The following is a 16968-nucleotide window of genomic DNA, read 5'->3' as shown; positions in this document are numbered from 1 at the left end:
TGGCTGGGATGAGGAATGAGGCAAAGAAAAATGGCCCGCAAAATGCAGAAACGCCCCAGCATGCTCGCTTCCCAAACCCGGCCCATGAATCGAGGGGTGACAGGTCTCTCATCTCCGATGCCAAGAGCCAGGAGTTCCGGGCAGCCGCAGGTACTACATCTGCACCTGCCAGCAGTTGGAGAGAGGCCATAAAGCATTGTAGCAGGGCTCAGAATGCCAAGTGCCTGCAGCTGGGAAGGGATCGCCTTGCGGTGAAAGCAGTACACAGGGCGAGGGCTGCTCCCAGAGCCAGGCCTGGGCACCCCTCCCTCCAGAGTCTGCTTGATCCTGGGGGCCTGGTGGTGGACAGAGGAGGGACAGGGCAGGTGCACACGCAATCTAGCTCTGTGCCGGCCGAGACAGGCAGGGACCTTCTGGAGGAAGCCCAGTAGGCCAGGTGATTTACTGGGGCTGGCAGAAAGCTGGGACATCGGCGTCACTGGTAAATAAAAGTGGATTGTAAAGCACCCGGGCTAAGCCTGCGCCTGCGGAAATGCACCAGGGCTGCAGACAGCTTAGAAGCATGGGCCCCATCCCCCAAACGATCATCACAATCATAGTTTATACGGCACTTCGGATAGGGGTGCCAGGCCTGTCCTAACTGCTTTTTAACACGTATTAATATACTTCATCCTCACAACAGCCCTAAGAAGTTGGTGGTAGTATTATAATATCTTCCTTTAACATACCAGAAAGATGGCCGGGTGTGGTGGCCCATGCCTGTAATCCCAGCACTTTGGGAGGCCGAGGCGGGTGGATCTCTTGAACCTAGGAGTTTGAGACCAGCCTGGGCAACATAGTGAGACTTTGTCTCTACAACAAATACAAAAAATTGGCCAGGCATGGTGGCGTGCGCCAGTAGTCTCAGTTACTCAGGAGGCTGAGGCAAGAGCATCACTTGAGCCCAGGGAGGTCGAGGCTGCAGTGAGGCTTGACTGTGCCACTGCACTCCAGCCTGGGTGACAGTGCAAGACCCTGTCTCAAAAAAAAAAAAAAAAAGTACTGATACAGTCCAGAAACATGAGGCAGCACAGAGAGGTCACAGAGCCAAGCCCTGTCCAGTGCACCACAAACTCTACTGTGCCCTTCAGTCACCCGAAGGGCTTGGCAGCTCACAGGCCCTGTCTCAATCGGGTCGGGTGGGCGGGAAACCGCATCACTAACAAGCTCCCAGGTGAGGCCGCTGGTCTGAGGACCACACCTTGAGTCGAGAGGCTGTAAACTACTCTGCTGCCTTCCTGTGGCACTTCCTCAGCCTTAGAAATGGTTTATATCCCATTGCTCTGGCCCCGGGAGGCATCTATGAATTCCTCAGTTAACAGAAAAGGCCCTCACAGGTGTCAGATGTGTCAGATCATGGGGGGACTTGAGGGGTGGAGTAGGGGAGTGTGGAAGTGTGAAGTTGTAAGCATATCAATGTCTACACCCCAGCTCAGGCTAATCTAATCAGAATCCCTGGGGCACGGCCCACACTGGTATTTTTATTCCTTTTCATCGGACAGGTAATGTGCCGATGACACAACAAGGTTTGAGGGAGGCCTATCTCACACATGTGCCTGGAAACCCAGTCATCACATTCATGAACTACAAAAGGACCATGAACTGGTGTTTTTTTAAGCAGCTCCCCGGGTGATCCACATGTGTAGCCGCAGTGAGTCCCTGAGATGGACAACAGGGATGCCTCCCTCGCTATGGCAGATTCATGCCTATAAAACTGAGGACAGCTCCTTGGGGCAAGGCCAAGGATTTCCTTCTGGGAAGCAGTGATGAGCCACCTCCTGGGCCACTGGAAGGTGCGGCTGGGGTCTGCTAGCATACCTCCTTCTTGTTTCTAAGGCACCCCTAGAGAAGACAGGGCACAGCTGGGCAGCTGGCAACATCCCATCTTGGCATTTGTCGGAGAAGTCCTTGCCTCCCCATGCTCTCAAGTGACAGCAGACACCAGCCTGGGTTAGCTGTGGAAACGGAGGCTCCTGACCAAGACTCTCCTTGACCAAACTTTCGTCAGGTTTCTCTGAGCCCGATCCTTGACCTTGGCCCCAACCCCAGTCCTGACTTCTGCCTGCCCAACCCAGTCTTAGCCAAGAATCCTGCGAAGTCAGATTAGCCAGCATGCCCCTGAGGAGAGAAGCCATTTCTCTGTCTCCTGTCTCTGAGGAGGAGGAGAAAGTAAAAGTTGAAAAACAACAGGAATGAAGTCAGTGGCAAGACTAGCCAGTGCCACTGATGACCAGGCCTGAGGTTAAAAGATTAACCCCCCACTCCAATCACATGTGCTCTCAATCTATCATGACCCTTTCACGTGGAACCCCTTAGAGTTGTAAGCCCTTAAAAGGGACAGGAACGCTGTCTTCGGAGAGCTCAGCTCTGGAGACGTGAGTCTGCCGACGCTCCCGGCTGAATAAAAAACCTCTTCCTTCTTTAATCCGGTGTCTGAGGAGTTTTGTCTGCAGCTCATCCTGCTACATTTCTTGGTTCACCTGACTGGGAGGCGAGGTGATTAACAGACGGTCGAGGCCACTGCTTAGGCCTGCCCTGTGGAACATCCCTGCAGGGGACTCCAGCCAGCTTGAGCGACGTGGATCCTGAGAGCGCTCCTGGGTAGGCAATTGCCCGGGTGGAACGCCTCGTCTGAGCAGTGCACAGGAGGCCCCTGCAGAGGATCAACGCAGTGGCTGAACATGGGGAAGGAACTGGCGCTTTAAGTCTGGACATCTGAAACTTGGTAAGACTGGTCTTTGGAACTTGCCCACTCCATTTGGGCAGAAGCATGGCCTGATCACCCACGGCATGCCTGTACTGGCACTTTGGTTTTTGAGTTGACTTGAATTGCTTGATATTTTGGTTTTGGTTTTGACCTGGCTTGGATTTCTGGATACTCTGATTTTGGTTTCGATTCTGGTTTGGTGTAAACTGAAAAAGCGTGTGTGTGCCCTTTTTACCTGTTCTTTGTTCTGTGGTGTGCATGTGGTGTGAGCGTGGTGTGTTGTCTCGAGGAAACATGGGTCAGACACAAAGTAAGCCCAGTCCGCTAGGAACTACGTTGAAAAATTTCAAGGAAGGATTTAGTGGAGACTATGGGGTTACTATGACACCAGGAAAACTTAGAACTTTGTGTGAAATAGATTGGCCAACATTAGAAGTGGGTTGGCCATCAGAAGGAAGCCTGGACAGGTCCCTTGTTTCTAAGGTATGGCACAAGGTAACTGGTAAGTCAGGATACTCAGACAAGTTCCCATACATAGATACTTGGTTACAGCTGATGCTAGATCCCCCACAGTGGCTAAGAGGGCAGGCAGCAGCAGTGCTAATAGCAAAGGGACAGATAGCCAAGGAAGGATCCCGCTCCACCCACCAAGGGAAATCAACTCCTGAAGTTCTGTTCAACCCAACATCAGAAGATCCATTGCAGGAGATGGCACCAGTGATCCCAGTGGTGCCCTCCCCTTACCAGGGAGAGAGGCTCCCCACTCTTGAGCCCACAGTGCTTGCGCCTCTGCAAGACAAACATATCCCTAGGCCACCTAGAGTAGACTAGAGAGGAGGTGAAGCCTTGGGAGAAACCCCTCCCTTGGCAGCTCGTTTACAACCCAAAACTGGGATACAAATGCCCCTGAGAGAGCAGCGGTATACTGGGATAGATGAGGATGGGCACATGGTGGAGAGGCATGTTTTTGTGTACCAGCCCTTCACCTCTGCCGACCTTCTCAACTGGAAAAACAATACCCCGTCCTATACTGAAAAGCCACAAGCTCTAATTGATTTGCTCCAAACTATTATCCAGACCCACAACCCCACCTGGGCTGATTGCCACCAGTTGCTCATGTTCCTCTTTAACACAGATGAAAGGCAGAGAGTGCTCCAAGCAGCAACTAAGTGGCTAGAGGAACATGCACCGGCTGATTACCAAACCCCCAAGAGTATGTGAGGACCCAGTTCCCAGGAACAGACCCCCAGTGGGACCCAAATGAAAGAGATGGTATGCAAAGGCTGAATCGATACAGGGAAGCTGTCTTGGAAGGATTAAAGAGGGGAGCCGAGAAAGCCACAAACGTTAACAAGGTCTCTGAGGTCATTCAGGGAAAAAAGAGTCCAGCACAATTCTTTTTCTTTTGAGATGGAGTCTCGCCCTGTTGCCCAGGCTGGAGTGCAGCGGCGCATCTCAGCTCACTGCAAGTTCCACCTCCTGGGTTCATGCCATTCTCCTGCCTCAGCCTCCCAAGTAGCTGAGACTACAGGCCCCTGCCACCACGCTTGGCTAATTTTTTTTGTATTTTTAGTAGAGACGGGGTTTCACCATGTTAGCCAGGATGGTGTCCATCTCCTGACCTCGTGATCCACCCGTCTCGGCCTCCCAAAGTGCTGGGATTACAGGTGTGAGCCACCACGCCCGGCCAGTCCAGCATAATTCTACGCGAGACTGTGTGAGGCCTATCGTATGCACACACCCTTTGATCCCGATAGCCCTGAAAATCAGTGCATGATTAACATGGCTTTAGTTAGTAAAAGTACAGAAGACATTAGAAGAAAACTGCAGAAACAGGCTGGATTTGCAGGGATGAATACATCACAGTTATTAGAAATAGCTAACCAGGTGTTTGTAAACAGGGTTAGCCGTAAGGAAAACCGCAAAGAGAATGAATGTCAGGCCCGGCGAAATGCCGACCTATTAGCTGCAGCAACCAGAGGGGTCCCTCCAAAGAGGCAAGGGAAGGGGGGGGCCCTGGAAAGGAAACTGAGCCTGGCTGTCAGAGTTTGCAGCGTGACCAGGGAGGCACAGCATTAGGAGATACACCTAACGTAAATGACAAGTTAATGGGTGCAGCACACCAACATGGCACATGTATACATATGTAACAAACCTGCACATTGTGCACATGTACCCCAGAACTTAAAAAAAAAAAAAAAAGGACATTGGGAGAACAAATGCCCACAGCTAAAAGGAAAACAAGGTGACTCAGAGCAGGAGGTCCCAGACAAGGAGGAAGGGGCCCTGCTCAACCTGGCAGAATGGTTATTGGACTGAGGAAGGTCATTTGCAATCTACTGGAGCCTAAGAGCAGAAGGCAGGTGAAAGAATTCTTAGGAGCTGTGGCGTTTTGCAGACTATGGATCCCAAACTTTGCAGCATTAGCCAAGCCTTTGTATGAGGTCACAAAGCGGGGGACCAGGAACCTTTTGAATGGGGATCCCAACAACAGCAAGCCTTTCATGAGTTAAAGGAAAAACTTCTGTCAGCCCCAGCCCTGGGGCTATCTGATCTGACAAAGCCTTTTACATTGTATGTGTCAGAGAGAAAAGATGGCACTTGGAGTTTTAACCCAAACTGTGGTGCCCTGGCCAAGGCCGGTGGCCTACCTCTCTAAACAACTAGACAGGGTTTCTAAAGGATGGCCCCCATGTTTGTACTGCCCTGCTAGTACAAGAAGCAGATAAGCTGACTTTTGGGCAAAACCTGAACATAAAGGCCCCCCATGCTGTGGTAACCTTAATGAATACTGAAGGACATCATTGGCTAATGAATGCTAGACTCAACAAGTACCAAAGTTTGCTCTGTGAAAATCCCCATGTAACCACTGAAGTCCGTAACAACCTGAACCCTGCCACCTTGCTCCTGGTATCAGAGAACCCTGTCGAGCATGACTGTGTAGAAGTGTTGGACTCAGTTTAGCAGACCTGACCAGGTCCGGGACCAGCCTTGGGCGTCAGTAGACTGGGAACTATACATGGATGGGAGCTTCATCAATCCACAAGGAGAGCGATGTGCAGGCTACGTGTAGTGGTAACTCTGGACACTGTTGAAGCCAGATCGTAGCCCCAGGGCACTTCAGCCCAGAAAGCTGAACTCACTGCTTTAATTCGGGCCTTAGAACTCAGTGAAGGTAAGACTAAACATTTACACTGATTCTCGGTATGCCTTTATAACCCTTCAAGTGCATGGAGCATTATATAAAGAAAAAGGCCTATTGAACTCTGGGGGAAAGGACATAAAATATCAACAATAAATTCTGCAATTATTAGAAGCAGTATGGAAAGCCCACAAGGTGGCAGTTATGCATTGCAGAGGACACCAGCGAGCTTCCACCTTGGTGGGTTTGGGGAATTCCCGCGTTGACTCAGAGGCTCGAAAAGCAGCATCTGACCCCTTCCGGGCATCAGTCACAGCCCCCTGCTCCCTCAAGTACCTGATCTTGTACCTACTTATTTTAAAGAAGAAAAGGACTTTCTCCAGGCAGAGGGAGGACAAGTGATGAAGGAAGGATGGATTTGGTTACCACATGGGAGAGTAGCTGTGCCATAGCTGCTAGGAGCCACAGTTGTATTGGCTGTGCATGAAACCACCCATTTAGGTCAGGAGTCACTTGAAAAGTTGTTAGGCCAGTATTTCTACATCTCGCATTTGTCAGCCCTTGCCAAAACGGTGACGCAGCTGTGTGTTACCTGCCGACAGCATAATGCGAGGCAAGGTCCAGCCGTTCTGCCCAGCATACAAGCTTATGGAGCAGTCCCCTTTGAAGATCTCCAGGTGGACTTCACAGAGATGCCAAATTGTGGAGGTAACAAGTATTTACTAGTTCTTGTGTGTACCTACTCTGGGTGGGTGAAGGCTTATCCAACACGAACTGAGAAAGCTCGAGAAGTAACCCATATGCTTCTTCGAGATCTTATTCCTAGATTTGGGCTGCCCTTATGGATCAGCTCAGATAACAGGCCGGCGGTGTTTGTGGCTGACTTGGTACAGAAGACGGCAAAGGTATTGGGGATCACATGGAAACTGCATGCCACCTACCAGCCTCAGAGTTCCAGAAAGGTGGAGCAGATGAATTGGAATATCAAAAATAGTTTAGGGAAAGTATGTCAGGAAACAGGATTAAAACGGATACAGGCTCTCCCTATGGTATTATTTAAAATTAGATGTACCCCTTCTAAAAGAACAGGATATTCTCCTTATGAAATATATCATAGGCCCCCTCTCATATTGTGGGGACTTCCAGGCACTCCCTGAGAGTTAGGTGAAATTGAGTTACAGCTACAAGCTTTAGGAAAAATAACACAATCTCAGCCTGGGTAAATGAGAGATGCCCTGTGAGCTTATTCTCCCCAGTTCACCCTTTCTCCCCAGGTAATCGAGTGTGGATCAAGGACTGGAATGTAGCCTCTTTATGGCCACGGTGGAAAGGACCCCAGACTGTCGTCCTGACCACTCTCACCACTGTGAAGGTAGAGGGAATCCCAGCCTGGATCCACCACAGCCGTGTAAAACCTGCAGCACCTGAAACCTGGGAGGAAAGACCAAGCCTGGACAACCCTTGAAGAGTGACTCTGAAGATGACAAGCCCTGCTCCAGTCACACCCAGAAGCTGACTGGTCCATGCACAGCCGAAGCATGAGGAAGCTCATTGTGGAATTCACTTTTCTTAAATTTTGGACTTGTACAGTAAGGACTTCAACTCACCTTCCTCAGACTGAGATAGGGCAAAAATTTGAAACAGTCTTTTTAAAAGGGACTTGTGTGTATAATGCCACCCAGTACAAGGTATGCAGCCCAGGAAGTGACCAGCCTGATGTGTGCTATAACCCATTAGAATTACTTGATCCCCGTTGGAAAACAGAGTATGTAACTCTAGGAATCAATGGAACTGGACTGGTAGGAAGACCTGGATAGTGAAGATGAGAGTGAGAACTCCCACTAGTGAGTGAGGTTCTCAAAGGGGGGAATGAGGCGAGAAGCCATTTCTCTTACTGTCTCCTGTCTCTGAAGAGGAGAAAGTAAAAGTTGAAAAACAACAGGAATGAAGTCAGTGGCAAGACTAGCTGGTGCCACTGATGACCAGGCCTGAGGTTAAAAGATTAACCCCCAACTCTAACCACATGTGCTCTCAATCTATCACGACCCTTTCATGTGGAAACCCTTAGAGCTGTAAGCCTTTAAAAGGGCCAGGAACTCTGTCTTCGGAAAGTTTGGCTTTTGAGACACAAGTCTGCTGATGCTCCCGGCCGAATAAAAAACCTCCTCCTTCTTTAATCTGATGTCTGAGGAGTTTTGTCTGCAGCTTGTCCTGCCACACCCCCACTTTTGAGATCTGATCAAGTTCCTCATTCCCCACCTCTGATGTTCAGCTTTCTCTCCATATACTCAGAGCATTGGTCCAGGACTCCCACCTATACCCAAATCCACACGTACTCAGGTCTCCAGTCAGCCTTGTGGAACCCAGCTCTCCCTATAATCAGGTTTTGAACTCCACTAATAGCACATTTTCCATCAGCATTTGTTTGAAAAACTTCACAGATAACACAATTCAAACTCGTATTGTTTAAGAGTAGACTGTGTAAGTCCTAGGCCTGCTTTCAGCAAGAATCCTGTTAGGCCAATTGAGCCAGAATATTCCCTTCTCTCAAATCTGATCAAGCTCCTCACACCATTCAGTATACTCAAGGGATTGGTTCCAGGATCCCTCCCATGTACCAAAACCTGAGCATACTCAGTTGGTCTTGCAGAACCACAAATAGGAAATGTCAGCCCTCTGTATATGTAGGTTTCACAACTCACAAATACTGCATTTTCCATCCACATTTGGTTGAAACAAAAATCTGCATCTAAGTGAACCCCTGTTGTTCAAGGGTTGACTGTGTAAGTCCTAGGCCTGCTTTCAGCAAGCAGAGGCCTCGCCTTGACTCTCCTCTTAGAAATGTGCCATCCTCCGGCCCCTCACGCTGCCCCGTGGCTAGAAATCCCCATGTCTCCTTTTCAGAGTTGAGCTCCATTTATCTCCCCTACTACAAGTCTTAAGGCTTTCCTTACTGTTTTAACAAGTGTCATAATTTTTTTCTTTAATCCTCTTCCCCTACCACCCCCACCTCTCTGGAAAAGTCACCCAGCAAAGTGAGCAGCCCTGTCAACTAAACAAAATTGACTCCTCACCTTGACATTCAAGGCCCCGGGCAATGATCTCAAGACCTCTCTCTCTTACTTGTGCCTCAAACACAGCTTCACCATTTGTCATACACACCTAGACTTTCCTCCCATTCTGCCGTTGCCCAGCCTTTTTCTTCTACCTGGATCGTTTTCTCCCCTTTCTTGAAACCCACCAACTCTAAGTCACAGTAATCTCTTCCATGGTGATCAGACTAATTATACCTTTGGATTAATTTTCCCCATCTTCCATAACAGAACCTCCCATTTTAGCAGGCACATGGTTCTCTGAGATAAAGCTACATTGAAAGACTACATTTCCCAGCCTGCTCTGCAAGCTGATATGGTCACATGCCTAAGTTTTGACCAATGCAATGTAAGAAGAGCAAGGTGTGTCACTTCCAGGAAGTGTTCTTACAGGCAACAGGCATTTCTTCCTCCTCCTCTTGCTTCTACCTACTGATGTAATGGCTGGACCTACAACAGCCATCTTGTACTGTGAGGTGGCCTTGGCCATGAAAGCTGCACAGAGTTGAAGCAACTGAGTTCCTAACACCATAGAACATCATACCAGCCTTGGGCTGTCCCCACCAGAATTGAACGTGGGAGAAAAATGACCTTCCATCTCATTTTAGTTACTAGTCTTTTGGAATTTTCTGTAACTAACGCTATTCAGTCCATACCTTCACACCCCTGGAGGTGTGGACTCTAGATTCTTGGGTTGACCATACACACCACATGGAACCATAACTTGCATGTTCTTCCCAAGCTAAACAGTAAGTAATCTAAAGGCTGGAAATGTGTCTGAAATCTCCATCTTCCCCTGCCATGTGAGGCATGAGGCCTCTGTATGCTCCCACCAGCCTTGGAGGAGAAACATGCCCTTACCAGGATGTCTGAGCCCTCAGGGTCCTCCCCTGTGGCTGGGCTGGAGGAGTTGCCGAGTTTGAACATCCAGTACTCCTTGGCAGTGACAAAGAAGTTCCATGGCAGTAGACTGCCAATGCCCAGGCTGAAGAAGATGATGTATGTGCCATAGAAGCGGTCCTTGGGCCTCTGTAGGCCAGGGGCCGGGTGGTCCAGTAGCTTCTCAAGCAGTGCCTCCTGGTCAGCTTGGAGACTGCTGCCTATGGTTCTGTAGGTGGAGTTTGAACTGTGCTGAAAGTCGTCCTCTGAAGCAATGGCCACTATTGGAGCAAGAAGGGCAACAGAGACAGGGTAGGTAAGTAGAAACTGAGGCTGGAGACAGCTGGGGACCCACCCAGCCTACAAAATGACCATGCCCCCTCACCCTGGGCTCTGTAAAGTCACTAAAGCCTGGCTGGAGAACTTCATTTTAAGGATCAGGGAGAAACACAAAAATCAGACCTGAAGAAGGGCAGGATGTCAGAACTGTAAGTGTCCTCAGAGGTCACCCCAACCATGCAGGTGCAACAGAGGTAGCACATAATTGTGGAACAGGCTGGGTGTAAACCACTGCATGATAGTGGGGACTGTGGCAATGTACCCAGAAAGGCAAACCTGGTCTAAAGGCATTCACAGTTCTGTGTAGCCATAAAAAAAGAATTAGGACCCCTGCTGGGCAAAGAATGATCTTTAAACCCTTTTCGACTTTATTTGAAAGAAATAAGGGGCAGGATAGTGTGTAGAATATGCTACTGTGTGTGTAAAAAAAGCGGGGAGAGAAAATATACATACGCATATGTATTTGTATATGCATATAATATCTCTGGAAAGCTACATAAGAAGTTTCTAACAGTGGCTGCCTCTAAGGCGGGAGACTTCCCTGCATTCTTATTTGTGCCTCTTGAATTTTTAACTATGTTCCTAGTTTATTATCAGTTCAAAAATAAAATTAAAAGTGTAAATGAAAATAAAAACCTTCAGATTAAATAAAAATTGTTTAAAAACTGGTAGTGTCTAGGGCTGCCTCCATAAGCTGGTGTGTAGCCTCTGATAGTCCATTCCCATTTCATTTGTGGGGAAAGAGAGGTCCAAAGAACAGAAGGCCATAGGCTAGGTAAATGACCAAGCCTGGGTTTGCAGCTCCTGCCTGGGTCCCACCTCTGCTCATCACGCCCTACCAGGAGTCAGCCACTTTCAATCTATGGTAGTGCCTAAGACAAATGGAAGAGCCTGGGCTACCAGCAACTACTGTCTACATGGCCTTGGGCAAGTTACCATATTTCTGTGCCTCAATTTCCCTAAATGTAAACCCAGGGAAGCCATTTTTATGATAGTTATGCAACTGCAACTGGCTGGCAACGCCTGGCCTGTAAGCAGCTGTTGAACAAATGTCAGCATCTCCCTGGCATCCTGGGCCTGTCGCACGGCTGGCTGGCTGTTGGATTTGGCTGTAAAGTAGCATGCCTGCTTCTTTGCTCTAGATAGCACCTAGGATGTGGCAGCAGCTTGTTAAATGAGAAATGTCTCCATAATGCTGAGGATGGGACACTTCAGAGTCCCTTCTGCAGTAGCCTCTTCCCTACCCAATAAACTAATAAATAAATAAATGCATCTTGATTTCTACAGGAGGCTAAACCTAACTCAAAGCATCGTGCCAAGAAGACTGGGGCCTTTATTCCCTGGTGGGATGGGAACACCTCCTCATGTGGGTGCAAACCTTATCCACTATTTCAGGAGAACCTCAGAGCATCCCTTGGAATTAGGGCAAAAAACATTGCTCCCTTTTTTCAGATGGAAAGACTGAAGTCTGGAAGGCACTTGCTATGTCCCACATTCAAATAGAAAGAACTCCCAATAGCTAAACTTAAGTCCAGTAATCACAAATGCCAAGGTCTGTGCCTAACAGAGGTCACACTTGAGGCTGACAACAGCCTAATATATTAGGTACTACTCTAAGACCCATTTCACAGATGAGGGGTCTGAGGCTCAGAAAGGTTGAGTAACTTGCCCAGGGTCACACAACTAGCAGATGGCAAGGGTGAAGTTACACAGCCAAGTAGACTGGGGCCCATGCTGGACTCCTCAGCACACCGGGGAGGACTGGCTGGGAATGGGAATCTTGTGTCTGCTGGTTCCAAGTACAAGCATCCTTCCTGCAAGCCTTGAAGCCAGTGAGTGGGGAGGGGCCCAGGCACACTGCAGGCACCCTTGTCAATGTTTGCTGAATGAATGGACTCTGCACGACCAGGACATTCTCCCCTGCTGGGGTAGCATGTACCCTGGAGCCAGCAGGCGGGAGGCCACTGGATGCCCAAGTGCAATGCATCCCGCCAGCAAGTCTATTTTAAACTCCCCCGGTTAGCAGAGCCCTTCCCCAGCCTGGATTCGCATGGAGGCTAGCATTAACAAGCTCACTGTCTGGAAGCTCACTGTGTGGAAAATCTCTTTCCACATGCACCCACTCATAGAGTAAAGGCCATGTGAAGGCACAGCAAGAAGGAGGCTTTCTGCAAGTCAGGAAGAGAGCCCTCATCAGAAACCAAATCAACCAGCATCTTGATCTTGCCCTTCCCAGCCTCCAGATCCATGAGAAACAAATTTTAAGCCACCCAGTCTATGGTATTTTGTCTGGCACAAAATGGTACAAATGTAACAAGCTCACTTGTTACATTTTAAAAATTAGTGTTTAAAATGTAAAAAATAATCATGATTCACCCACATAGAACAAGAGAGAACCACAAGTGGTTCTTCCCAGAGGCTCCAGCTACCTGTGGGGGCGGCCAGAAGGACCACCAGCCCTGTCACTCAGGACCACACTTGGCTAGGGCCCCCTTCTCAGTACCTGGCGTCTATTTGTCAAGGACCATTCAGCCTTGACTGAGCTTCTGAAGAAGGAGCCAGGAATTTTCTCTAACCAGGGTCACAGGCCAGGGCACTGGAGTGAGCAGTCTTATTAGTCTTTACAAAAGCTAGCTGCTGACTTCTGGATTAAAAAAGAAAGAGAAAGGCAGGCAAGGAAGTGCCCAACCTTCCCCAAAACAGGCTAGCTGTGGCCTGGAACGTGCTCCTGGGTCACCTGCAGGAGTCCGGCCATGCACAGAGAGGCAGCCCTGCACAAGGAGGCAGGCACTGCTGGGGCTGCGGCAAAACTTCATCTGGGCCGGGAAGCCTAGGTACTGGTTCCAAGGAGGTTCCTGACTCCGGCTAGGTGGCTCTCCCCTCTGTGCCTCGATTTCCTGGGCTGTGAACCGGGGTGGGGGAGCTGGTAGGGCTAACCTGTGGGAGGGCACTGGGAAGCGCAGGGCACCGCCCACTGGCAGCGGCAGAACCGGCTTTGCGATGTAAACAGCCCCAGCCTCAGGCCCCGCAGCTGGGACCCAGAGAACCAGCCACCATCTGGATACTTCGGGCCGACGGGTCCATACCAGGCCCCCACCATACAGGCAGTAAGGTTCAGTCTCAGGGAGGAGGAGGAGGGGAGAGAGGGTTTGAGGAAGAGAAGACAGAGACCCAGAAAGAGGGGTGGCAGAGAGCAAGGAGGGAGAGGAGGGACGGTGGGGAAGGGACCACGGAGGGGGTGGGGTCCTTTGGCTCCCCTGGCAGCCCGCAGCCGTCCCCAGGGAGGGAGGTCGCTGAGCGCGAGTCTGGGGGCGGCCGGGACCGGAGCCGGAAGAGCCCGAGCCGGCCCGCACTTACTGTCGCCGCTGCGCTGCGCCGCGCCGCCGCTGCCTCCGGCGCACGGCCAGGACCACTGGGCTTGGTAGGCGGCAGGCGGGCTCCTCCCCCGGCTCCGCCCCGCCCCTCCCGGCACCACGCCGCCGCTTCCCCGTTTACAAACAAGCCTTTTTCCTTTGTCTTCTCCCGGCGCGCCGGGGCTCCCCCTCCTGGCGTTGGGATGGGGCCAGCCTGCGCCCATTTCACAGGAGAAAAAGTGAGGCGCCCAGTGTTAAACGCACTGCCCATGCTTGCGATGGGTGCGCGGCGCATCAGGACTCCTGGTTGCTGCTCCTTTTTTACTATGGAGTCAGACCCCACTGTCTGAGACCTCCTCGTTAGCTATAATAACCTGCACCCCAGTACTAAGAGGAGCCCTCATCTTGTCCCCACACCGCTGCAGAGACCCCTCTCCAAAGGCTGCTTCTACCCTTCCCGGCTGCCCCTGCTCTGGAGGTGAAGCGGGACCCAGACCCGGACTGAACTGGGCCTCCCAGGCTGGGCAGCTATTTTCAGTAGACCCAGAACTTGGCAGTCAACAATTCCAGCCCTCACACTTGACCGCAGCCTCAGCGTGTAACACACAGCTGCTGCGTGTTCTTTAAGAAAGCGGGGGCCGGGCGCGGTGGCTCACGCCTGTAATCCCAGCACTTTGGGAAGTCGAGGCAAGCGGATCACCTGAGGTTGGGAGTTCGAGACCAGTCTGACCAACATGGCGAAACTCCAGCGCTACTAAAAATACAAAATTAGCCGTGCATGGTGGTGCATGCCTGTGATCCCAGCTACGAGGGAGCCTAAGGCAGGATACTCGCTTGAACCTGGGAGGCGGAGGTTGCAGTGAGCCGAGATCGCGCCATTGCACTCCAGCCTGGGCAACAAGAGCGAAACTCCGTCTCAAAAAAAAGAAAAGTAAAGAAAGCGGGAACCAGGCCGGGTGCACTGCCTCAGGCCTCTAATCCTAACGCTTTGGGAAGCCGAAGCAGGTGGATCGCTTGAAGCCAGGAGTTCGAGATCAACCTGGTTAACATGGCCAAACTCCATCTCTACTAAAATTACAAAAATTAGCTGGGTGTGGTGGTGCACACCTGTGATCCCAGCTATGTGGGAGGCTGAGGCAAGAGAATTGCTTGAATCCGGGAGGCGGAGGTTTCAGTGAACAGAGATGATGCCACTGTACTCCAGCCTGGAGCCTGGGCGACAGAGCAAGCTTCAACTCAAAAAAAAAAAAAAAAAAAAAAAAAAATGGTGGAAACCTTCCTGACTCCTGGTCCTGGCCCAGTTGGCCAATTCAGAGCGGGGATCTAGATGCTTCACAGGGCCTGAAGATCTGTGGCCATGGATAGTAAATCCTTGCCGTTGCCACCCCAGGGCTCAAGAGTGCCACAGAGCCCATCAAGGCTGTCAGTAGTGTGGACAGGTTCTCAGAGCATCCCCACTCCCCGCCCCAGCCTCTCATTTTATAACCACCATTCCCCAAACACTGGCCTGATCATATAAGTCTCTGGGTACATCCAGATTCTGGGGACCTCTCCCCAGGAGGGTTGCTGCCACTCCCCACTCCCTAAGGGTGGTGCTGTATCTACTTTGTTTGCTCTTCCCTCATAGTGGGCACATAATTTGTGTTCAGTAAATACCTGGATTGATATAATCCATCATTCAGGGGGTGCAGACTGGGGATCCAGAATGGATCATTTAACAAGCTCCACCAGCAGGCGAGTTTGGAGACTAGCACCCTAAATTGTCAGAAAGACCCCCAGCCAAGGAGAGGAAGGGGCTTAGCTCCAGGCTTACGAGCTGCGGGATCATGGTAAAATTACTGAACCTCTCTGAAACCCAGGGTCGGCTTAGGACTAGCGGGAGCATTAAGTCAGGTGATCGATCCATGCCAGGCACTCAATGCAAATTTCCATCACTTCCAAGAAAGACACTCCCCACCCCCCAAATGTGATAGTTCATATGCTAGTTTAGTCATCAGGCCTTATTTTTGGCCTTCTTTACATTGGAAAAAAAAAATCCTCTAATATACAAAGCATTTTCGTGAACAGTCTCTCATTTGATCTCCCCTCCCCCACCCCAGTACCCAGTGAAATGGCACTGTTGTCCCCATTTTACAGATGAGGAAACCCAGGCTCAAAGAGGTAAAGTGGCTTCCCAGGGCACACAGCTGGCAGTGATGGAGTGGCAGAACCCAGAGCCAAGGCTCTTTCTGTCATGCCCGGTTACAAGCAGACAGGTGAGGCTGAGGGGAGGGGGCACAGCCCAAGGGACAAAGTCCTAGGATCCAGTGAGGGCAGCAGATCAGGGCTATTTCTAGCCCAGCCTGGGGACCATGCCCTACCTCTGTGAAGCTCCAGTGCTTTGTCACTTGATTGCTTTTACTTCAGGCAGAGTCCTCAGTTGTTTGTAGTCAGTGTTATCTTTATCTTTGGAGAATGTGCATGTATGTGAGTGAGTGAGACAATTTCAGGACACCTGCTTAGAGAATCAGAGGTGCCAGGAGCCCTCTTCCAGAGCTCTGAGGCTGGGGTCTTAATTCAAATGGAGGAGGTGCCAGCCACTTGGGGATCTGCTGTTGCTAGGGCTGAGTTCAGGAAGGGGCTCTGGGGATGGCCTCCATTATGAAAGCACAAAGCCATGGGAGGAAACAGGTTGCTAATGCATCCGTGGGGCTGCTTCCTGGCCAATGTGGGCTTGTCTTCTCCTCCAGGATCTAGGCAGATGGTGGTGGTAATGTCTAGCTTGGGAGCAAGATGAGTCAGGTACTGCTGGGCATTCAGCTTCCCAGGGAATGTTTGAGGCTGTGGGGGATCAGGGAAGGAACAGGAGAATGGGGGTCCAGAGCCTTGAGCTCTGAGTCTGCCCCGGTCCCTGGCCAGCAGGCACTTCAGTGACCAGGTAATAAAAACATTTACCCTGACAGATGATCAGAAAAGAGGGAGATGGGGTCAAGAAAGGGAAATAGAGAGGAAACAGAATAAAAGTGTTTTCACAACGCCCACTTGACAGCAGCGGACTCCAGGGAGGAGAGGGATGGGGAGGCTGGGGTGGGCAGTCCTCAGAAATTGGCTGGGTTCCTGTCCCTTGCCTGAAGTTATCCTGAACATTGCTTTTGATAAGGGCTATAGGAGTGGAAAGGTAATTTTTTCTAGCCTTCCTGAGGTAGGGTAGACCCCTGAAACAATCTTGAGATTGAGATTGTAAAACAAATAGAAATTTAGTAATGTTTATACGTCATGCACACTTGGGAAATACTCAGATAAATGAGTAAATCTCCAAAAACCATGACTTTGAGTTCAGGTTTAAATGCCATCTTCAACTGAAACAAAGAAAGAAGGCCCAGCTGTGGGGATCTGGGCAGGAAAAGCTCAGTCAACAAGGGGAAAGTTGGTCTTGCA

The 16968-nt window shown here is 50.4% G+C and overlaps 1 protein-coding gene across 3 annotated transcripts in view; it reads right to left on the bottom strand.

Annotated features, from left to right (window-relative positions):
- Positions 1-13612, bottom strand: part of SLC29A3 (solute carrier family 29 (equilibrative nucleoside transporter), member 3) — a 49867-nt gene extending 36255 nt beyond the window's left edge. For 2 of the 3 annotated variants that reach the window (XM_011927596.1, XM_011927603.1), the window contains exons 1-2: positions 13556-13612; positions 9842-10140 (exon numbers count right to left, since the gene is read on the bottom strand). In XM_011927596.1, coding sequence (XP_011782986.1) covers positions 9842-10140; position 13556 — 300 coding nt within the window. In that variant the 5' untranslated portion in view covers positions 13557-13612. Of the gene's footprint in view, positions 1-9841; positions 10141-13135 lie in introns of all 3 variants that reach the window. The other variant, XM_011927587.1, reaches the window with a different exon arrangement.
- Between the last annotated feature and the right edge of the window lie 3356 nt (positions 13613-16968).

Source organism: Colobus angolensis, unplaced genomic scaffold (assembly GCF_000951035.1).
Source record: "Colobus angolensis palliatus isolate OR3802 unplaced genomic scaffold, Cang.pa_1.0 Scaffold12, whole genome shotgun sequence".
NCBI lineage: Eukaryota > Metazoa > Chordata > Mammalia > Primates > Cercopithecidae > Colobus > Colobus angolensis.
This window is presented reverse-complemented; position numbering and strand designations above follow the sequence as displayed.